The sequence below is a fragment of the Mustela erminea genome, chromosome 17 (assembly GCF_009829155.1).
Source record: "Mustela erminea isolate mMusErm1 chromosome 17, mMusErm1.Pri, whole genome shotgun sequence".
Classification (NCBI taxonomy): Eukaryota; Metazoa; Chordata; class Mammalia; order Carnivora; family Mustelidae; genus Mustela; species Mustela erminea.
Genome location: NC_045630.1, coordinates 31084263 through 31106888, shown reverse-complemented (window position 1 = coordinate 31106888; position 22626 = coordinate 31084263). Strand labels below are relative to the sequence as shown.

The 22626-nt window shown below is 56.5% G+C and overlaps 2 protein-coding genes across 7 annotated transcripts in view; one reads left to right on the top strand and one right to left on the bottom strand.

The window, feature by feature from the left end:
* Positions 1-11276, top strand: part of CAPN2 (calpain 2) — a 40746-nt gene extending 29470 nt beyond the window's left edge. Inside the window, exons 10-21 of the mRNA XM_032317211.1 lie at positions 25-194; positions 1471-1482; positions 2061-2272; positions 3006-3042; positions 3773-3838; positions 4758-4815; positions 6314-6378; positions 7005-7073; positions 7719-7797; positions 8740-8856; positions 9082-9140; positions 10426-11276. Coding sequence (XP_032173102.1) covers positions 25-194; positions 1471-1482; positions 2061-2272; positions 3006-3042; positions 3773-3838; positions 4758-4815; positions 6314-6378; positions 7005-7073; positions 7719-7797; positions 8740-8856; positions 9082-9140; positions 10426-10449 — 968 coding nt within the window. The 3' untranslated portion in view covers positions 10450-11276. The remainder of the gene's footprint in view (positions 1-24; positions 195-1470; positions 1483-2060; positions 2273-3005; positions 3043-3772; positions 3839-4757; positions 4816-6313; positions 6379-7004; positions 7074-7718; positions 7798-8739; positions 8857-9081; positions 9141-10425) is intronic.
* Positions 11277-15039: 3763 nt separating this feature from the next.
* TP53BP2 (tumor protein p53 binding protein 2) overlaps positions 15040-22626 on the bottom strand; it is a 56027-nt gene continuing 48440 nt past the window's right edge. For all 6 annotated transcript variants that reach the window (XM_032317093.1, XM_032317097.1, XM_032317094.1 and 3 more), the window contains 3 exons: positions 20968-21134; positions 17857-18056; positions 15040-15843 (listed from right to left, as the gene is read on the bottom strand). In XM_032317093.1, coding sequence (XP_032172984.1) covers positions 15802-15843; positions 17857-18056; positions 20968-21134 — 409 coding nt within the window. In that variant the 3' untranslated portion in view covers positions 15040-15801. The remainder of the gene's footprint in view (positions 15844-17856; positions 18057-20967; positions 21135-22626) is intronic.

Sequence of the window (22626 nt, the reverse complement as noted above, 5' to 3'; positions counted from 1 at the left end):
CAGCCCGGCCCCCTCTGGCCACAGACACCTTCTGGATGAACCCTCAGTACCTGATCAAGCTGGAGGAGGAAGACGAGGACCAGGAGGATGGGGAGCGCGGCTGCACCTTCCTGGTGGGCCTCATCCAGAAGCACCGGAGACGCCAGAGGAAGATGGGCGAGGACATGCACACCATCGGCTTCGGCATCTACGAGGTGCGGGCAGCATCGCGGTGGGGCTGTCCCCTCTCGTCCTGCCCACATCTCAGCCCTGGGACCCAGGCGGGACCCAGGCAGGGAGCTGGGCCGGGGCAAAGAGAAACTTCCACGAGAGCCGGCATCTGGGCCCGGCCAGTCTCGGGAGAAGGCTTGAGGTCCCTGCAGGTGCTGAGCTGCTGCCTGGGCCCCCACAGGCAGCTTCCTGGGTAGTCCACTTTATTTATAGGGGCCTTCTGCCTCTTCTGAGACCCTACCCTCAGGCCTGGCACCACTCTCCTTGGAACAAAGGAGACTTAAGAACAGAGCTTCCTGAACCCCATCTGGGAATACGGCAAGGGCAAGAACGGCTCCAGTGCCCAGCTGGTGGGAGCCCAGCCCGGTGCAGGGCCTGGGAGCAGCTCTGGACAGGGAACACTGGCTTTCATGCTATCCCCCGCACCTCCTTGCATTCGAACCATGTTCAAGAGAAGCCCAGCTCAGCCATCTGGGGCTGGACCCCGGCACCCTCTCCACCCCTCCCTGCAGCACTGACCAGATCCGTTCCACTGGTGGGTAGCGTCCCCAGTGGGTCCCCCCATTCCGTGAGGTCACCAGAGAGGTCACAGGGATACCCCGAGCCACCTGAGAGGGTGGTGGGGAGAGGAGCCCACACCTGGTAGAAGTCAGCAGCCAGGAGACATGGCCCTGCTCGCTCCTCACGGGAAACGTGGCCCCGGGACACCTGCCCGTTTGCTTACCAGGCAGAGTTGGTTAGACGCCATCATTTCAAACAAGGCCCATAACTCCGAGCCCCTTCGTCTCTGCAATGGGAGCTGAAGGCTTCAGATCTGGGACGGCGTGACCAGGAAAACGCAGACTGACACACTACCCTCCCTTTACCTCCACCTCACGGGGCTGGGATGCCCCCGGGGGCTCTGGCAGCAGCCAGGAGCAGATGCCCGCTGCCCCCTAGCCCGGCGGTGCCCTCTTCACTGCCCTGTCTGCCCGAGGGCACAGCACTGCTTCTGCGAGCCAGAGGCGGGGTGAGCCAGACCCGTTCCCGTGAGGCTCCAGGCCTCGGGTTTGGGCTCTGTGAGTCAGGAACAGTGTGAAGGGCTCGCCCGTGAGGGGTCAGATCAGGGCTTTGTTTTCAGCGTGGGAATGCTTGGGTCGCGTGGAAAACAACCACCTTGTGGACACAGTTGTGAAGGAGCTGCTGTGGGCCGATGGCGCAGTCAGGCCTTCCTGCAGCTGCCCTGCAGGCCGAGTGACTTGTTTCCCTCTCTCCCTGCAGGTCCCAGAGGAGGTACGCCTGGCAGACGTTGGCACGGGGTCACCAATGGGCACAGGCTTACACCACCGGCTCAGGGGTCCTGTGAAGCCTGGGCAGGGGCAGGCGGCTGCAAAGGATGAGGCCCCATGCCCTGCCGGCCCTGGTGAGGTGGCTCAGGTCCCAGAACCTGCTGGTCGGAGCTCAGGGCCAGGCCTCCTGGGCAGCCCCATGGGACCGGTGCATGGTTTAGTTGTGTGGTCCTGGGACAGCAGGAGGCTCTACAGAGTCCCCCAGTTCTCCTAAAACAAGCCCAAGGGAAATGAGGCATCCCACAGACTGTGAGATAGTGTGGGAACACAGAGGGAGGCCCGGATCCCCAGGCGGGCCCTGTCCTCACTTCCATCTGTGTGGTGCACCACGCACATCCCTGAGCCCCTGTGAGGAGCCCAAGGACCTCCACATGCAGGTGGGGCCTCTCTGCAGAGCTGGGCACACGGGGGCCCCTGCTGCACGCGCTTCCAGGTTTCCCCGGGCCACTCCTTCTCTGGATGTGGAACGACCAGACACTGTGCATCTGACTACCCCCGCCCCCGTTTCCGTTTGTCCACCAGATGTACGGACAGACCAACATCCACCTCAGCAGAAACTTCTTCCTGACGCACCGAGCGAGGGAGCGGTCAGACACCTTCATCAACCTGCGCGAGGTGCTCAACCGCTTCAAGCTGCCCCCGGGAGAGTACGTCCTGGTGCCCTCCACCTTCGAGCCCAACAAGGATGGGGACTTCTGTGTCCGCGTCTTCTCCGAGAAGAAAGCCGACTACCAGTAGGTGGCCTGACTGCCCTGCCCTCCAGATTCCTATGGCTGTCCCAACCCTCCAAGTGTGGCTCCCAATGTCTTGGTCTGGGACACCTGCTGCTGCCCGGGTTAGCAGGGGAGGTGGGGTCAAGGAGGACTTGGGTGTTGTTGTCACTTGACGTCTCTGCGGTTCCAGCATAGTGGTGTGTGGTCAGGTTCACCACAACCACACGTAACCACACGGACCGACTGGCAAGCGCAGACCCCGTGGCCACACAGGAGTAGTAACCCTATCCTGCCCAGGGTGGGCGCCAGTGGGCCCTGTCCACCTGACGCTGCCGTCAGGATGGCCTCACCTCATAGCAGCCACCGCCTGGACCATGTCTCTTCAGTTGGGTGCCTGATTGCAAGAGACGTAATCCACCTCGGGCAGCTTAACCAAAAGGGGATTTACTGAAAGACCACGGGGGCTTTGAGCAGATGGGAAGCAGACATGGCAAACAGCCACCTGCTCCCTGTCCAAGATCCAGGACCATGTGTGCGAACTGCCAGGTCAGGCCAGCCATGGGCCTAATGGCTTCTGCCAGATGCAGGCATGGCAAACCAGACTCTCGGCGGCCTGGCATGAGATCCTCGGGCCCAAGAAGGACCTTCTGACTCTTAAGTCCCTTCATTGTGGAGAGGGACTCAGCCCTGCAGGCAGCACTGGGCGCGCAAACTACACCCCAGCCTCAGTGACACAGTTTCCTTCTGTCTCCAGGGTCGTTGACGACGAGATTGAGGCCAACCTTGACGAGGTACGTGCAGCCCCGAGACTCCCACCCCTGTTCTGCCGCGGACGACCCAGGGCCCAGAGCAACAACACAGGATCGCCAGGGTTTAGGAGGACTTGATGCCCACAGCTCCCAACTAGGCTCTGCCTCCCGCACCCACGCTGACCACCGTGCGGTGCAGGACTCAGGTTTCCAATGACTCCCTGGCCGCAGTTTCCTTAATCATAAAATGAAAATTCTGGGCGACAAGGTTCCCATGGCCCCAAGGGCTCCAAGAGGTTCTGTTGAAATACTGGTGACTCAAACTCAGGGTCTCTGAGACCCACCCACAAGAAATCCAGAGTTGAGGGAGGACACTGCCACCCACAGGATGGGAGGCTCCCCTGCTGTCCCCAGGCCTGATAACGCTTGGCTCATTGGCTTGTCCTGGGTCCCCAGGGAGAGACTGAACAGTCCCAGAGGGCCGTTGTCACAGGCCTTCTGGAACATTCCAGCTAGGCTCTGCTTCTGAATCCCCACTAGTATAGATCAGAGAGGGCCATTCTGGTCGCAGGTCAGAGAAGACACTGTGAGGAGCTCACTAATCCCTCCCAGAAAGTCGCCAACCCTCTCCTGTCTTCACTAGAAAAAATCGTTCCTTCAATCTTTACCATCCTTCCCGTCAAGCCCATAACTTGGCCCGTAGGCCCACGGGAGGCGGGGGAGGCCCCCTCCTGGCTCTGACCCGCTTCCAGCCATGTGCCCCTCCTTCCAGATAGAGGCCAGCGAGGACGACATCGACGACGGCTTCAGGAGGCTGTTTGCCCAGCTGGCAGGCGAGGTGGGTGTCCCTGTGGGCTCTGCCAGGTGCTCTGGTCGCTGCCAAGGGAGGGACGGTCTCATCCTCGAGGAGACTCCAGTTCAGAGGGACAGAGGAAACCACAGAAGCAGAGAGGAAACACGGATGGAACTCAGGCTCCAGCCCACGTCCTGCCCACGCAGTGGGGCTGCCAGTTCAGAGTCCGCTCTGGCCCCGTGTTCCTCGTGGTAGGGTTCCTGCTCTCATCTCTCCCACTACAGCTGGGACGTGGGGCTCAGACCTTATCCTTGATTTTCACAAAGATACCCGGGGCGGGGTAGGGTGGGAACAAGGGTTTCAAATCTCTACTGCGTTGATTGCGGGAGCCATGTGGGCCTCACGCTGCTGTCAACTGCTCCCACTGGTCCAGAACCTGGCGCCTTCCTCCGTCCTGCAGAGGAAGCCGGCCCACCCCTTCGGAGTGCAGCAGGTGCCCCCCACCCCATCCCGGTCTCTTACGGACAGAGACATTTCCCCGCTGGTCCAGTCATACACAGGCCCCACCCCCAGCCCCAGGAGGCAGAAGGGACCACAGCCAATCTTGGGGCTTGGTACCCCCCCTTACCCAGTACATGTGCGTGCACAGAGGCACCTGAACCCCCAAGGAGTCCTAGCCACAGAAAGAGTGCTGGTTCTAACCAGCTTAATAGGAAGCCAGGCCCGAGTTTCATAGGGGAGGACGGCCTGTGGGGCCACACGTGCGCATGGTGGAGGGCTTACCCCTATATCCTCCAGAGCTCAGAACTGGTGCTGAAGTCCACCTGGAGCAGGTGTACCGTGTCTGGGGCGTTCGAAATGCACATCACAGACCCTGCCCTGACCCACCTAGTGCACCTGCCCCAGAGCGGGCCTTCAGGGTCCTGTGCCCCCCATGTAACCATGCTCTGCTTCATGTCCACAGGATGCGGAGATTTCCGCCTTCGAGCTGCAGACCATCCTGAGGAGAGTGTTGGCCAGGCGTAAGTGCCCTGCTGGGGCTCCCTGCGCCCTTCCACCCCCCTCTCCCGCAGCAACATCTGTGCCCACCCCCGCCGCACTGGGTAGAGGAGTCTCTGAGTGCCCCGATGAAACAAAGTACAGAGGGTCCAGGTGGAGGTCGAGGCCACACCCCAGTTCCCACCACCGGCGGGCTGTTGCTTGAAGCCGGGCGCGTGACCCCGGGCTCTTTCCTCACCCGTGAAGTGGGTGGGTGGCTACCTACCTTCCCGGAGGGGTGCCGTGGGGCGGCCCCTCGGAGGAGCAGCTGGCAAGGAGGGCTGAGTCAGCCCCACCCACCGGCCCGAAAGTCCCCAAGCTGTGAAGCCCGGCTGTATGTAGCGGGGTTGTGGATGGAGTCCACATCTCCCTGTGTAGCTGGGGTGCAAGGGCAGAGACCATCAGAGACTCAGACCACCAGAACAGTCCGTGAAGCGTGTCCCCAGTGTGCGGGCCCAGGAGCCTCATCGGACTTACTGTTTGAGCCCATGAGCCAGACTGGCGTCTCCAAGGCTGCGGTGGTGGCAGTCGGGTCTCCTGGAAGAAAAGGGCGATGCAGGAGAGGGGCCTGGGGCAGAGCCGGAACACCTCCCACGGACCTTGAGGCTCATTCACCCCAAGTGTGGTCCAGCCTCAGGGGACACGTTTCTTCCCCATTGATTCATCCCGAGAAACGCGGCCGCCCCAGAGCCCCTGAGAGCCTGGATGTCGCTGTGTTCTGGGCACACCGTGCTCCACCCAGAAGCTGGCCTAACCCCCCATAGGAGCAACCTCTCTAGAAGTACCTGGGCTGGTGGGGTCGCCCACCCCAGAGCACATGGGCAGTGTGCCCAGCTCAGGAGCCACACGTAGCTTGTTCCTCCCAGGCTGGCCGGGTGAGGACAAGAGGCTGGTGTTTGGCCTGGAGGCTGCCAGGCACGAGTGAAATCACAGAACTGCTGAGGCATGCGCCCCTCAAAGCTGCCTTGTTCCCACACACACGGAGGCTGGGCGGGCAGGGAAGAGCCAGGCTGTGCCGGGACTCAGCCTCCCGGGCCGCCCACTGATCCAGGCCTCCGCCCGGGCCCGTGGAGGGGTCTGTGCGCACAAGGGCAGCTCGGAGACAAGCTATGTTGCAACATTTGCAAGGATGTGACAAAGGACAAGTCTCTCATAGTCTGTGACAAGGGTCTTGTGACAGGGGTCTCTGGCCAGCCACCAGCCACTGCTGTACCGCACTCTCCTAGTGGGCCACAGTGGCTCTGGAGAGTGTCTGGCCCCTGGGCTTCTCAGTTTACAGGGACACAGGCTGACATAGCAAATACACATTCCTCTCTGTCCCCTCTGACCCCGCAAGCCCCTGTGCCACTAGAAGAGGGTGAAGTGGCCCCTGTCCTGGAGGCACACACAAGCGTTTCTGCCCTGGGGGTGGGGGTGGTCCTCTGGACAGCACAGCGCCCCCCCCCCCCGCCCGGGATTTCCCCATCATCCTTTGTCTTCTAGGCCAGGACATCAAGTCAGACGGCTTCAGCATCGAAACCTGCAAAATCATGGTGGATATGCTGGACGTATCCTTTCGTGCTGCAGAGCACAGTCGGGGCGTTGAGCCCCTGCCCGTCCTGCTCAGAAACCCCCATAGGGAGCGCCAGAAGCCCCAGCCCCCTGCACAGGCAGCGGGAGATGCCCACCCGCTGGGCCCAAGCAGCTCAGGCTGGTTTCCTGAGGGGCCCTGAAAACCTCCCCTGACTGCCCTGTTTCTGACGTGAATCTGTTTTTCTCTGGTCGTGGGTTTTTTCTCTAGTTAAAGGCACAGGGAGGCCCGCTGTGGGCATCTCTTTCCCAGAGCCACCTGCCCACCTGCCTCACCGCGTTCAGGGCAGGGATTGGGCTGAGCTGCCAGAAGTTTCGTCTTCTGGGCTCCCAGCACCTCCTATCCCAGTGCCCCCCATGAGGCCCTAGAAATAGTCTCAGAATCAGTGAAGCACCCCTGCATGTCACCTGACAGAGCCTTCTCAGCAGGCTTGGGCCCCCGCCGGGTCCTCCCCCAGCCCGTGGATGCAGCTCTGGCTTAGTGCCACGTGAGGTGCTTCAACTGGTGCTCCCCATAACTGTGCAGAGGGCGCCACGCCATCCAGTGACACGCCCGCACAATGACCCCCAGGGGCCTTCCTTAACCTTCCTTAACGGCGCACAGTCCGATGGCAGTGGGAAGCTGGGGCTGAAGGAATTCTACGTTCTATGGACGAAGATCCAGAAGTACCAGGTGTGCCCTGGGATGGAAGGCAGGGCATGCGGCTGCATATCTGGGACGTGTCTGGGAGCACACTTTCTGTGGGGGCAGAGGACGGGGCACCGGGTCCGTGTCAGGCCGTGGGTGCTCGTGCACCCTCCATGGGGACGGAAGGCGGGACACCAGGTCTGTGACTGGCCATGAAGACGGGTGCACCCTCTGTGGGGGCAGAGGGACATCCCCAGGAGTGGGGAGTTGACCCCCAGAGGCATGATGGGCAGCGGGAACAGCAAGGGCCAGCCTCTGCCATGGACCTAGTCTGCTCCCACCCTCCCATGCTAGTGGCCGGTAACAGGGTCACCTTCCAGCTGCCCTGAAAGTGTCCTCAAGAGGCTGTGCAGCCTCTTGTCCTTTGGACTTTTGACACCCCAGGCACAAAGGTAACTTCACAACACGGGTCCACCGTGGCTGGCTAGTGGACCGACACGCATGTGTACAAGCCTGCTCACGGAGACAGGTGAACACTATTAGCTATTTAAGGCAGAAGCGGGGTGACTTTCCAAGGCCAGAGGAGAGGCAGAGCTGGCAAGCTTCATGCCCACGCGGCACACAGCACGCGCTAACTCGTCACCTGCTGACTTCGCATCATGGTCTTTGTAACTGCTTTGCTCGTTCCAGAAAATTTACCGGGAAATTGACGTGGACCGGTCGGGTACCATGAACTCTTATGAGATGAGGAAAGCCTTAGAGGAAGCCGGTAAGGACTTGGTTTTGTGTAGAACATGTGAGCACTTACTCTGCATTGAGGCAGGTGCTGGCTCGTCCTTTCTGTCCATCCCCCTTTTAAAAACTAATTGGTAAAATAAAATGCCCTCTGTGCCCTTGCAAGTCCAAGTTTCCTTCCGAGGGCCTGGCAGGTCGAGCGGGCAGAGCCAGTTTTCAGCACACTGGGCCCCCCACCCCGGGTAAGTCCCTCACACCCTATGGGCATCTCCCCTCTATTGGTTGGGACGTAATCCTTCCACAGAGACCCAAACAGCCATCTTTCTCTCCCAAAGGGTCCAAGTGCAGTACCTCCCTTTCTTGCCTGACCAAGCTGGCTTGCCGCCACGACATTCTGGCAACCGGTGGACAGGGCAGGGAAAGACAGGCTCCTTGCCTTTCAAGGCACACGTCCCCTCAGTGGGCTGCAAGGCAGGTGGGGAACATGGGATCACTTTCATATAGCTGTGGCTCATGAGAAATCCTGCTGCTGTTGAAAGGGTGGGAATTCACACTACTTTGCAATAAATGGTTTCTGCCCCATGCATCGAGAAGAGTCTAGTCTCTAAGGTGATTCTGAGCTAACCAGACAGTAGATGAGGCACAGGCAGCCTCGTGTCAGCCAGTGAGGAGACAGACAGGGTCGGCGAGCAGACTGCAATCCGGAGCAAGGGCAGGAGGCACCGTCTTTGCAAAGCACGAGAATCCCCCCAGAAGAGCGCCTAGGAACAAAAGCAGTTGCTGGGATCTGAAGGGTCACTTTCATGGGAGAGCAGGTACAGGCGCCGGAACAGGTGCAGGCATGAGAGCAGGTGCAGGTACAGGCACAGGTGCGGGAGCAGGTGCGGGAGCAGGAGCAGGCGCAGGTGCGGGCACAGGCACGGGAGCAGCTTTGGGCACCGTCTGATGCTCAGTTCGAGGCTTCCTCCCACCGCAGGCTTCAAGCTGCCCTGTCAGCTCCACCAGGTCATCGTGGCTCGCTTTGCAGATGACGAGCTCATCATCGACTTCGACAATTTTGTCCGGTGTCTGGTTCGACTGGAAACGCTATTCAGTAAGTGGCCCTTCAGGGGAAGGCCCTTCTCAGGCCTGCCGGGGTGAAGGCAGCCCACCCTTTGTCTCAGGCGAGATCGCTTGAACCAGGACGTATCTGCAGTTGACGATGAAGATCCTTTGCCACGGGGACAGAGGGCAGGAGTAGTGGCTTGGGACAAACGGGGAGGACAGTGCGGTCTCTGTTCCGCCTCGCTCACGGGGGACGGCCCTTCTTCCTCCGCAGGGGTTTTTAAGCAGCTGGACCCCGAGAACACTGGGACCATACAGTTGGACCTCATCTCTGTAAGTCCGTGGTTCACACGCCCCTCCCTTAGGGGAACGGAGTGCTGGCACCGAGGCACAGGGACCTGTGGCTTAGTGGCTGCTTACTTCAAGCTACACCTTACAGGTCTTTGGGTCTGTGGGAGACAGCCCAAAAGTGGCTGTAAGGTCCCACCTCGCACTCTCACTGGCAGCCCCGTCCACGTCTCCTGTTGACCCTCCTATCCCCTCCTCCCACTGGCTTTGCCTCGAGTAGGCAGTGGAAGAGGGGGCTGCGGGATGCCTCTTAGGAGAATGAACCGCTGACCAGCACACACAGGAGGCAGTGTTCATGTAACAAAACCCTTTGGAGGAAATTCAAGCGGGTTTGGGAAGATCTGTCATGCTTGGACCAGATCCCCCTTTAAAAACACTCCCAATAGTAACTAAGCTTGGGGGATGTGTCTGGAGCCCCCACAATGCCCACCTGGGAGATGATCCTCAAGCCAGACAGAGGGGGGACACTGGCTCCCTGGAAAGCGAAGTACGAGGTGTTCTCTCTGGCCATCCTGATGCCAGAACATTCTCTCACCCCCAGGAGGAAGGTTACACCTGTGCTCCCAGGCCGTACATTTCCTCTGCTCTCAGGGGAATAGAGCTTGGGGCAGCCCCAGGGCTGGGCGGGGGGCTGGAGCCCCCCAAGAATGACCAGGTCCCACGTACTAGTGAGGAGTGAAGTCACAAGTGGGATGGGTGTCGGCACCTGGCCACTCCTTTCCTTGCACTTTGAACTCTGGAGGAAGCCAGCAGCTTAGTAGCTGTTCACCTGCTGTGAGGCGCTGGGAAGGGCTTCAGCCCTCTGAGAATCTGTTTGAGCTGGTTACAAAGAACATTAAGTTGCTTTTCCAACCATACATCCCTGGGGAATACACCCGCCCTGAGGTCACAGCCCACAGCCGAGGCTCTCATGTTTGCTAGGACAAGCCTCGGTGCCATGGGGAGCCTGGCAGAAGCCGGGGGTCCAGGCCCATCCCAGACCAGCTCGATCAGAATCGGACCCAGATTGCCCACTTTACTACAACAGAGAACAAGGGCCAAAGGCACTGGTTTCGGGGATAGCCACAGGCCAGACGCACATGAGCCTAATGTTGCGTGTCCCGAGTTCCAGGTCATGGTCCCCTGGCCTGTGGCATCAAGAAGCCACAAGCCTGTACGTGGAGGCCCCCACCCTGGCTCAGCTTTGTGGGCGGCAGTTGGGTCTCTCAGAATAAATAGCCTTTCATTTTGCCCCTGGTCTCTGAGCTGATGGCTGTTTCCTTCCTCACAGTGGCTCTGCTTTTCTGTCCTCTGAAGTCCTAACCAAGCTGCCTGAAGACAATCAGCCGAGCACTAGACCTCCGCAGAGAAACTTTTTATCTGGACCTTGCAATTACGGGAACATTTACTTAAACAGATGATCGTAGCTGAAAATAAAGATGCTTTTTGAGGTAGCAGAACGTTCAAACTTCAAAGTCGAAGATTTGCATATCATGATATTAAATGCCAGCGAGTCACTTAACCCTCAGTAAACTGAAAGAAACCCTGGAATCTGCGTACTGTACACACTCCCGTCTGCAGCGACGGCCGACCAGGGAGAGGGCGCAGGGAGGTGTTTTAACAGCGGACCGCACGTGGAGTCTGTCTCCGAGAACAGAAGGTTCCTGCTGGGAATATTGAGCAACTTCAGGTTTAAAAATGCAGCAGTCTGTGCCCCCAGAGTAAAAGGGAAACCAGGAGGCATCCCGGAGTGACCGAGAAGGCACCCCTGTGTCTTGTGGGTCACTCCAGATACCAGCCTTACGTCAACTTGACCGGTGACCTGTGTGTCTGAGCCCAAACCCTGAGCAGTCTGGTGTCACATGGGGGGTGTCCCAGGTGCTGAAGGGGATCAGCTCTGGCTCAGCTACCTGAAGCGTGCACCAGCACAGGGGCCTGGGGTCACGGTCAAGGACAGAACCAACGGTTCTGCCACCGGGATGTCACCCCTGCCCTGCTTGCGCGTGGAGCCAGGAGGGAAGTGGCGTGGGAGCTGGACCCCCGACTCCACCCTGGGACAACGCTAGGAGCTTTGTGCAAGTATCGCCTTGTTGCCTTACCTTCTCCCACACCTGCTGTTAATAAAGAGTGGCCCAGACCGTCCTGCTCAGTGCTGTCCTTCCTGGAGGGCCTGCCAGGGCTGTGCCCACGCTGGTCCTGGCCTGCTACATCTGAACTCCCCTCGTGACAGGAATGGGCAGTTGAACTCCCCTTCCCTGCACGACTGTACAATCCGGAAGCTCATAAGTGGTCTCCAAGTAGGTGGGACTCTAACCCACTTCTGGTCTCCCCTGAGGAGGCCCCGGCAGGCCTTGGGGCGTTGGGATGTGCCGGGGGCTGTCAGGACAGGCACGAAGTCCCAGGGGGATGCCAGAGGAGTGGGATGTGATGGGATTGGGAGGGGCATCTCCCAGACTTGGCAAGGAGGTGCCCAGGCCCTACATGCGGGCTGAGCGGAGGCAGGGAGGGTTGGCGAGTGTCGTCGGCGAGCAGCACAGGCCAGGGTGCAGGATGGAGGCCTCTGAGGCCCGGGCACGTGGGAAGAGGAGAGGCCCAGGCAAAACCACGTCCGTGCTGCGGACTCCGGCCCTCTGCGCCTGCCCAGCTGCCCCAGCGCACCCACTCCCTTGGCACTGTCCAGTCCCAGCACACGGGGAAGGTCTACGCATGGTAGGATGAAGAAGGGAGAACTAACCAAGTTTCTGGGGTTCTGCCGCACAGTGCAGCCCTCGCCAACGCCTACTTCACAGGGAGAAGTTAGCCGGTGCATCAACACCCCACATCTTTGGACCCTGGGGCCAAAAGTGGCCCCAGGCCCAGGCCTCCAAGTGTCTGTGCTGGGCACATGGCCTCTGTCCTCTCCTGCACGCAGTACCCCAGCACCCTGAGAGCGGCACCTGCTTCCCACCATGGGACACGCCCTCCTCACAGCCAGCCAGCAGCCCCTCCCTCCTCTCCCATTCTTCCCTTCTCTCTTCTCCTCCTCCTCCTCCTCCTCCTCCGTTCCCCCCCCCTTCCTACCTCCTTCCCTCCTCTTCTTTCTCCCCACCCCCTCCTCTCTCCTCTCCCCCACTCCTTCCTCCTCCTCCTCCACTTTCTCCTCTCTCTTCTCTCTCTTCCTCTCCCATCTCCTCCCCTCCCACAACCACCCGGGCCCTGTTGCTTCCCGTGACCACCACCTACCTCCCAGTGCCCAGACCTATGAAGGAGAACCAGTGGCATCTTCCCAATTTTCTGTGCCTTTGACACCGTGAGCTCTGCCCTCTGCCCTCTCCTCCATGGGCCCTCATCCCCACTAGAAGCCCCTCTTCAGCAGGGCCCACCCTCCAGCTACTCTACTCTCCCCTCAGAAATCTAAAAACTGCCACCATGAAGATGGCTCAGGGGCGTCACTCTAGAAATTGGGGACCAGCATGTGCCTGGGTCAGACCTGGATCTCTCACGTGACGGGGAATTGCACAGCCATTGGAAAGCGTATTCACGAGCAACGTCACAGGCACGAGGCCACAGCTGCTGAAGCCACGTGCTCTCAACCCCTGCGCAGAAACCTGGAGCGTGACCGGATGTGCTGACCGGACACAGTGATCAGACACAGTGACTGGACGTGGTGACCGGATGTGCTGACCAGACACAGAGACCAGATGCACTGATGGGAAACTTTGACCGGAAACCCTGACCGGACATGGTGACCGGATGTGCTGACCGGACACAGTGATCAGACACAGTGGACGCGGTGACCGGATGTGCTGACTGGATGCGGAGACCAGATGCACTGATGGGAAACCTTGACCGGAAACCCTGACCGGACATGGTGGTGACCGGATGTGCTGACCGGACACAGTGATCAGACATAGTGACCGGATGCGGTGACCGGATATGCTAACTGGATGCAGAGACCAGACGCACTGATGGGAAACCTTGACTGGACACAGTAACCGGAAACCCCAAACAGATGCGGTGACCAGATGTGCTGACCAGACGCGGTGACCGGATAGATATGCTGACTGGACATGGTGACCAAACGCACTGACAGGAAACCCTGACCGGACATGCTGACCAGATGCAATGACCATTAACTGACCAGAAACCCCGAACAGACATGGTGACCAGAAACACTACACTAGCCACACATGCTGACCGCATAGGCTGACTAGAAACCCTGACTGGACACAGTAACCGGCAAGTCCTGCTAGTGCCCTCAGCTACCCCCAAGCACTGTGACCCCAGGTCCGGGACCCTTCCCTATACTTGGGGATATTTCCACAAGGGCCTCTGATACAAGGATACTCAAGCTGACGATAAGGGAAAAACAAAAAGAAAATAAAAGTGAATTTTCTTAGTTTAGGACAAAGGAAACAGATGATCACGCTCTCCTAATTTTCACGTCTTCCCTTCCCATACACCTGAGCGATTCTTTACAATTTCCCAGCACCTCTATGTACAGTACCCGCGTGGGTCTCTCCACGAGCCAAGGTGTGCAGAAGTGATGCTGAACTGTGCGCCCCAGGCAAGGCCGCACGGACAGTTAGGAAGTGCCAGACCAGTCCCAGAGGCCCTGTTGTACTTGCTGCCTCTCGCTTAGCAGCTTAAACACCCACCCTCCAGCACCTGGAGGGCTCAGTAGAAGGAACGTGTGACTGTTGATCTCAGGGTGGCAAGTTCGAACCCCACGCTGGGAAAAAAGAGATTACTTAAAAATTAAATCTTAAACAAAGCAAAACACAGAACAGCCATCACCTCACAGTCCTGTAGCAGGAGTCCCAGCCCGCCCCATGGGACTGGCCGGTCCCAGCACAGACCCTAGGAGGGGCTCCCCAGTTGTGGACAGCGATTTTCTGCATTCCCTCGCACATGACCCCTTCCTCCTTGTGGCCGCCAGTGATGGGCTGAGTCCCTCACACCTCTCCTGTGCCCACCCAGCAGCCCAGGGTGATGTCCCTGTCCCCACATCTGCTGATTGGAAAAGTCCCTCACAGAAGCACCTAGATCAGCCTCTGGCTGGTAACTAGGACCCCTAGTCTGCTCTGCTCCAGAACAAAACCCCATGGCCTAGAGGCTCACACAACAGACATCTACCTCTCAGTTCTGGAGGCTGTGGGTCCAAGATCAGGATGCAACCGACTTGCCAGCTGGTGAGGACCCGTCCCAGAATGCAGATGGCCACCTTCTTGCAGTGTCCACACATGGCAGAGGGGAGGGCTGCGGCCTCTTCTCCTTTCAAGCACAAACACCCTTCGTGGGGTGTGTGGGGTCTCTACCTGGTGGTGGTGTGCGTGCCTCCTTGGCTCCCGGAGGCCCCACCTCCAAACACTGTCACCCCAGAGGGTGTCCTCAGAATTCTGTCCACCACACACGTCTTCCGACTGCTAGCTCAAGGTGTCTATACTGTTTCTCCATTACCCTGATGAGTGTGGGATGTTCTGTGTTTCACTCACCTTTCTTGCTAGAATTTAGGTGCTCAGAAAAATGTACAACAAAAGTGAGCATTTGTTTTCTCATTTGTGGTTTCTATTAACTGAAGAGTTCCACTAAGCAGCATGGGTTCCAAAGCCATTCACAAACTCGGTAACATACTAAAAACCAATGTAGAGACCCTATGTACATTTTCAACCCATGAATGAGTGTAGACCGTGTAGACAAGGACAAGACCATCTCAAAGACACCTTCTGTGCCCAGGGTTCTCTATCGAAACCCAATGCAGAACTGACCAACTGCAAAACCAAGTTCTCTGTAAGCAAAACAACACTTCTTCCATGTAATCACAAGGCTGGTAAAGAAATATTATTTTCCCCCTGGGTGAGCCACCCAATGGCTTGTAAACTTTAAACAAGGCTTTTAATGACACAAAAAAAGTAAGGCTAGTAAATAGCTTTAGAGTCAAAAAGTTTAATTTTATTATAATTGTTTTTAAAGTCAGCTATGATCTTGACAAATATCACGGGTAAGTCTATACAGCCACGTTTCCAATTTCCAAGATACAAAAGACAATAAATATAGATTCAAATTCATCCTAAAAACAAGGTTCTAAATCTAATTAGCTGTGGTACAGCTTGGATCCAGTATCACAAACATATGTGTAGTCCTGAAGAACTGCTATCAAACAGGGATTGTGGACACCCGACCAACGGTTAGTTCTCCACCAGCAACATCCACTTGAGGAAACGGAGTCCCCTGGGGGCCTACTTGGGGGAGAGGCAGAGAGGGCAGAGGAGTCCCCTGGGGGTCTACTGGGGACCTCGATGGCACTGGTCCATTCTGGTGGGGGCAGGGGAGGTACAGACAAACACCAACGAGGTGGGAAAGGAAGCCGACCCCTCAGGAGCCCAAACAAGGCCCTATTTCTCAAGAAAACCAGGACAGTCACTGTTCATCTTCCCGAGTGGTCCATGAACGCCGTTCCCCAACAGTGTGGTCAGCTTACTTTTAAGCTGCAGTCCATCGTGCTGAACGTCCCCCACAGACAGCAAATTCTCCAATCCTTCATTTTCTTCCAGAGGACATTCTACATTGCTTTCAAGTTATGTTGTCATTAAAGTCAGTCTTGTGAAATTTTTGCCAAAAACAATCACATTACTTTTTCTTAGTGATAACAAAGATTAATTCTTCAGAAACTAAAATCTGTGAAGTTTCAGGCCAAGCTCCTTTGTCTTGGTTTAATTCTTGGGTACAGCTGCAAGAGAACAGAGACATGCTTTACACGCTGTAGAGACAGTCACGCAGGAGTGTAATGGGGGCAATGGCGCTAAGCCCTGGCCCCCAGGCTCGGCCTGTATTGGCTGGAGCTGGTCTGTGACGCGCCGTGCGCAAGGGGGACAGGAGAGATCGGGGTCCGTCAGCTTCACTCACAACAGCCTGACACTCCCATGGGACCTGAGACTCCGCCGCAAAATGCCACAGACTGAAAGACTACCGATTTAAGGGAGGGTAAGTGGAGTTTTTTGTTGGTGGATTTCTGTGGCTTTCTGTTTTCCACAGTAAGAGCAGGAGAGGAGCCTGTGAAGTTCAAAGATCTGCAGTCTGCAAGCCAAGAACAAGTCAAACTAGCAATGCAACTGGCAAACTACACAGAGCCCCCTCCCCCTCCTTCCACCCAGACAAAAGGAACAAGGTTCCCTGTAAGAAAGGAGAGTCGGACTTCTAGCCAAAACTGAAAAACTAACTGGCAGATCAACACTATACAAAAGACCATCTTCCTGAGAAAAGATCGTTCGTCGATACGATCTTCCAGACTCCCATCTGAGCCTCTGATTAAAAACTTGTTTATGTGATTTCCATTTTTTCAGCCTCCAACGAAACCAAAAAAAGTTACTTAGACGCCACTTCTACCCCAAAGAGATTTCCAAAAGGCTAAGAATATTTCAATGTCAAATTAACATGAAAATCTTGGGTCTGGTCTGCAGATGTCAGAGCTCCCTGAGGTCACCCCTCACCGGGACAAGTGAGGCTTCCCAGTTCCTGAGTCCCAGACCGCTCTGTGAGAGGAGTAAAATGAAGGGCTCAGACCCGCAGGCAGTTCACAGAGTTCTTCCCAGGGAAGGAACGGGGACAAGTGCTGCTGGTGTTCAGGGGGATATGGCTGCAGGCCAAGCTGCTTCTCTGCGGCGGGGAAGCTTCAGGGGCTCAAGGCTCAGGGTTCCTTAGCTCTCATCTGTGCTTCGTAATTTTCATTACGGTCCTACCAGCGGACACTGTCTAAGCCCCAAAGGCTGACTTAACAAGAAACCACGGACCAGAGGGCAGAGGACACACAGGAACGGGCAAGGAGGATCAGTAGATGCCAGGTCCCGACACCACAGTCGCGCCACGCAGGTCACGCACCACCGCAGCGCGTTCGCACACAGAGCCCAGGTTCGCAGCCTCAACACCAGAGCAGGTCCACACGAGGACAAAAACATCCTCCCACTGTCCTTCAGACACCCCAGCAGTCTCTAGAGGCAGCGTTCTCTGTGCCCGTGTGCCACACCCCTATTGCCCAACAGTGAGCGTGTAGGGGTGAAGCAGGGATAGAGGCGGGGTGGAGCACGGGTGGAGGGGGGAGCCATGCTGCCGACTCTCCGCCACTCACCCCCGCCAGGCTCTTCTGGTTTGGACTCTCCTCTCAGCCTCTCCATCACCCCTCCCACTCTGCCACCCCCAGCCCCTGCACACACAGGACATTACTCCTACTCCCTGCCCTCGGCCCACCCTCCTTGCCGCCTCCCTGCAAACACTCCCCAGAGCCCCCTGGTGAGCGTAGCCATGCCTCTATCCTGACACAACAGGGCGGAAAGCTTGCATGCACTCACATGACTGTACAGTTTGTTTCCAGCTTTAACACTGAACAGGAGTGAAGGCTCTGTCTGCCAGCTCCATAGATGCTGGCGAGGGCAAACGCAGTATTTGTAGCCAACGTTACCCATGTCCCGCAAGCTGCTGGGAAGCAGGCAGGACCCCAGCCCTCAAGGGCTAGCAGATATAGACGTGGGACACCCACCAAGTGTAAACCTCACACTGTCCAAACTCTAAAATTCCATGTGGTGCGAGCAAAGGGCAGTCAGTTGCACAGAGCCCCTGACACAGGGTAGCTCCCGCATACCTGGGCCCCACACACCACTAGGGCCCACGCACGCACACCCGCGCCCCCTGCACACCCAACCCCCGCGCACCCGGCCTGCACAGCAACCCATCCACATGGCTCGCTCACCCCCAGCAGGTTGCGCGGAACGTAGCCCTCCTTGTCGTGCAGACGTGCCCACCACCACTCCGTCTCTTCCTCGTCCTCCCGGCGGATGACGGTCATGCAGTCCCCGTCTCGCAGGGGCAGCTCGTCACCATTCTGAGGCTCATAATCCCACAGCGCATAAAGGACTCCTTTGTTCATGATGCCCATTTTCTCCTGAACTCCTGAAATGACAGGAAGAAACCACACAGGACGCATGACTCGGCCCGCCTGCTCTTCAAACCCTCGGCTCCATGAAGCCACATGAGGAGAGCTGGGCAAACGCCGAACCGGAAATACCGCAGAAGCCCCCCATGAACAAAAGCCCTGGGGGCGGGGAGGGACGCCCACCAGACACATTAGCCTCCGCGATCTTCTCTAAGGCAGCTCAGAAACTAGTCTTACTTGGAGTACAGAGAGCCCTGCAGGCCCAGGAATATACTGAACCACTGGCGTCTAGGCTGTTAGAGGAGCGCGTGCTGCCTGCCAAACTCCAGCACGGCTGAGCATGGGGACCAGGAGCCCTGGAGAAACTGCGTCATGCTTGACCTGGAACCTAGAGCAACCATGACCACAGCTCACAATGGCAGTGTCTACTGAGCAGTCCCTGCCCATTTCCAAGTGGGGAAAGGGAGAGGAAGAAAACTGTAAGACACAAAGAATGCACAAATATTTCAGACACAAAAAATCTACACAGAGTCAAGTATAAAGTCATGAGGATAAGGAAACTCACAAATGTCCACTTTCATTGTAATAACACAACAGGCAGTAGGCAGGAGCAGGGCGGGCACAGGGCAGACACGGGGAGGGCATGGGATGGCACAGGCTGGGCACAGGCCCATGGGGCAGGTACGGGTGAGCACGGGGCACAGCAAGCAAGGCAAGTCAGTCAAGTCAGGAAGCCCAAGCACTGCAGAGCTCATTACTGGTTTCACCTTTACAGGTTTAAAGAAGGCAGGGAAGTGTCTGCTTGCCCTCGAACAGTCAGATTTTTCAGCTTCCGTGGACACGGAACTTGATCACAAACTTAATCATCTATCAGTTAAGACGACAGAGCACTGGGTACCTCGCCGTGGCTCTGGGAAAACTGACACAGGACAAGGAGCTGCACTTCAGCAGAGGTTCCACCGACTAAGGGTCAGGCTCCTACTTACGGGGACGGTTATGCTCCCAACTTTCCTGTTTCAATGAGACGGGACCATGAGATTCACAAGGCTGACACCCTGAGTGAACCTGGCCCCCACCAGGCTGGAGTGGGAGCAGGATGGGGCGGGAAAGAAATCCAGGGCACTGTGGTTTGCTCAAATGACAGCTCTCCAAAGTGTCAGTGAGATTATCCTGGGAAAATCTGAATGACTGTAAAAATACTAATTAAAAGACATTTGGTCAGAATTAGAAAATCATAGTCTAATAAAAAAATAACAACTTCAGTCTCACATCCAAGAAATCACTAAGAATGGGAGAAAATTTCTCCTTACTTTGCTATTCACCGAACTAAGAAGGGGACACGGCAGGAAAGGCACTAGGAGTGCGTCCTGGGACTGGCACTGGTACTCCGCGTGGACCGTTTGTGACTACGAATGAATGCGCACCCCAATGCTCCAAGGTGGAGGGGAAGGACAGATATGGAGACGTAGCCATAAGCAGGACAGACAGCAGGAGCCAGGGCCACCACACAGAGGAGACTCCAGAACAACCGTGAATGGAAAGGCAAGCCAGAGAATCACAGCATGACTTAGTTCACAGAAAGGGCAAACCCAGGCACAACCTGACAGCCCGAATTACAGGATTCATTCACGGGTGACAGAGGGATTTTTTAAAAAGCAAGGAATGATAAACATGAGGAACAAAACGGTCAGGGTCGCAGCTGCCATAGGTATGAGGGGCTACGAGAGGGCAGGCGCCCAGGCCCAAGCAGGGAGAAGCCAGGCCATGGTCATTTCAACATCGAAGGCAAAAACACATTTTCATGGTGTTCATGGTATGTTCCATAAAGTAAAGCCTCCGATCAGAAGTCCCTACGTGTCTTTAAAGATCAGATTCCAGGGCACCTGGGTAGCTCAGTCATTAAGTGTCTGCCTTTGGCTCAGGATGGAGCCCCCCACCAGGCTCCCTACCCAGCGGGAAGCCTGCTTTTCCCTCTCCCACTCCCCCTGCTCATGTTCCCTTTCTGACTGTCTCTATCAAAAAAATAAATAGAATCTTTTAAAAAATTTAAAAATTTAAAAAATTAAGATCAGATTCTATAATTAAGTAAAGCTCAGGACGGCCACTGCATTTCATATAACAAAGTATATAGTAATATCTTAATAGTAAAATCTCAATCTATCAAAATCATTCTTGATCCAGAGATGGGAACAGGAATGCAAGGTCACCCTCTGTGCCCACAACTGACAGGAAGAGCGGCGAGGCCACCCCTCCTGAGCCTGAGAGCAGCCCGTGAGCCGGGAACGCAGCCTCACAGAGGGACAGGCTCCCCAGCTCTGCGGCCCTTCCCGTGACAGGCGGAGCAGCTTCCCGGAGCGCGTGCGGCACAGACCCCCAGCGCCGCTCACCTCCTCTCCTCACTTCGCTCCAGCCCAGCTGAGAAGAGAGAACCTCAGCTCGTAAGAGTCGTGAACAGAAACGCCACCTGAGAGAGGCCTGTCTTGTTCTCGAGGGTCAGAGCTGATGTTCTCCCTCAGGATCAGAAACGCAAAACCACGACAGAAGAGCCAGAACTCGGCTCTGAAACAGGTGCCGCCCTTCCTTCACTTCACGACCGGTCTGCTCTTGTGGGAAATCCCAGCTCCGCGGGCTCGCTCATGGCCCCTGCCGTAGCCTCGGGGCCGTCGTGGAAGGTGGCTCCACTCACGGGGGGTCCAGTGTCTGGCCCGCATGGGGTCAGGGACCGCGTGGCGTGTGGGCAGCTCAGAGGCACACGCACAAAAGCCACATGCATCGTGGGCATCAAGGCCGCCCTGTTTCCAGCGCCCAGGACTAGGCACGACATAAAAATGCTTTCCCTGATAATAAACATACTTGGCAAACGGCACCCCAGAAGCAGAGGACAGATCAGCACAGTCACGAACGCGCGGGAACGCGCTCATCACAAACCGTAGAGGAACTGCGAGCACTGGGTGTAGCCCTCCTCCGTCTCCTCGCACTTGTCCGCGGCGGTCTGCAGGTCGCTGTAGGTCGTGGCGAACACGGCGGCTCCGGACTCCACCAGGAACTTACACACCTGCACATTGTTGCAGGAGGCCGCGCAGTGCAGCGGGGTCCTGTGGAGCGACACACAGCAGGCTGCAGGGTCTCCCTCGGCACACGACACCGGCAGGCCCGGCGTCTGTGCAGAGCGCTCAGAGTCTACCGTCTGGGCCCTTCTTCTGGAAACCTCCTACACGGTTTTCTAAAAATCAGTTAAACACAGATATTTGAGCCCACGAGAGGAGGACAGGGAGGAACGGTTGAGGACGGGCCACACTGGGCACTGCTATGCAGGGCAGCACAAAGAGCAACAGAAACCACAAGCAAGGCGTGCAAGGCCAAGGCATGCGAGTGACGGTCTAAACCAGGGCGAGATGCTCCACAGCACCCACCCCTGCGTCCCGGGCAGCTCAAGGGGCACAGCCTGCTTCACACCAGAGGACTTCTCCCCCGACACGGGCACCTGTCCATACTTGCTTCCCACTCCCACTGACGAGGGATCCGGGCTGCTCACGGAGAACTGCCTTCACCTAACAGCTTGTGAAGTCCAAACTGAACTTGGAGTAGAGGTTTGTTTATTCGATGTAGATGAGAAAAGCGACTGAAATACACACATTCCGTCTGACAGGCCGCTGGCCGGCAGGAACTTACAGCCACCCTTATGGAGAGCCCCTCCAGCCTCTCACACATTCACGGTGGGCTCCAGGCGACCCCCGACAAGGGAAGGGGGGAGAAGCCTGTGCCGCCACCTAGCTCAAAGGCAGACAGCAGCGTGCGACCCGGGGCCAGACTGCACGCTTCCACCCTTCTCTTCCTGCCCCTCTCCATTCTGTTCCTCTCAGGTGCACGGTCTCCAAAACCACAGATCCCCAACCCTGCATCCCAGAACACAGTAGGTCAAAGTCTGGTGAATATTACTACAGAATTTTTAACTGCATGCTTTTTTAGTAGTGAAAAATTATATATGACCTAAACTGCTAGTAACAGGGAAACAAAAACATATGACACACTAAGAATTTGTTTTGGGGGTGTCGACTGGCTCTGTCAGGGAAACGATTATCTCTTGATCTTGGGGTCATGAGTTCAAGCCCCACGCTGGGTGTAGAGCTTACTTTAAAAAAAAAAAAAAAAAAGGAATTTGTTTTGCTTAGGTTATAAACATAAACCAAAAACTTAGGCTACAAAATATATATTTATGTAAATTTGAAGGGAAAAGATTAAAAAATGACTGGTGTTTACCTTTAAATAACTGTATATAAAAAACAGTTTTTTGTATTCTTCCAAAGAAAAAGCTTATTCTAATTCATGCCTTCTTTAAAAAGAAGAATTACAGAATCTGCTCTCTGTTCTATTACAGTCATCGGAGGTGAAAGCACCTATCAGGACCCCTTATTTTGGTGTGCAAAAAATAACCCATGATCCTACAAAGGATACTCATCATCTCTAACAATGCCCTCTAGGTTCCACGCACATGACCATTCCGCAGAGCACTCCGTGAAACAAGATTCCACAGTCCCATACACTTGGGAAATGCTACAAACTCTGCTTCCCTCTTGCAGATGCACA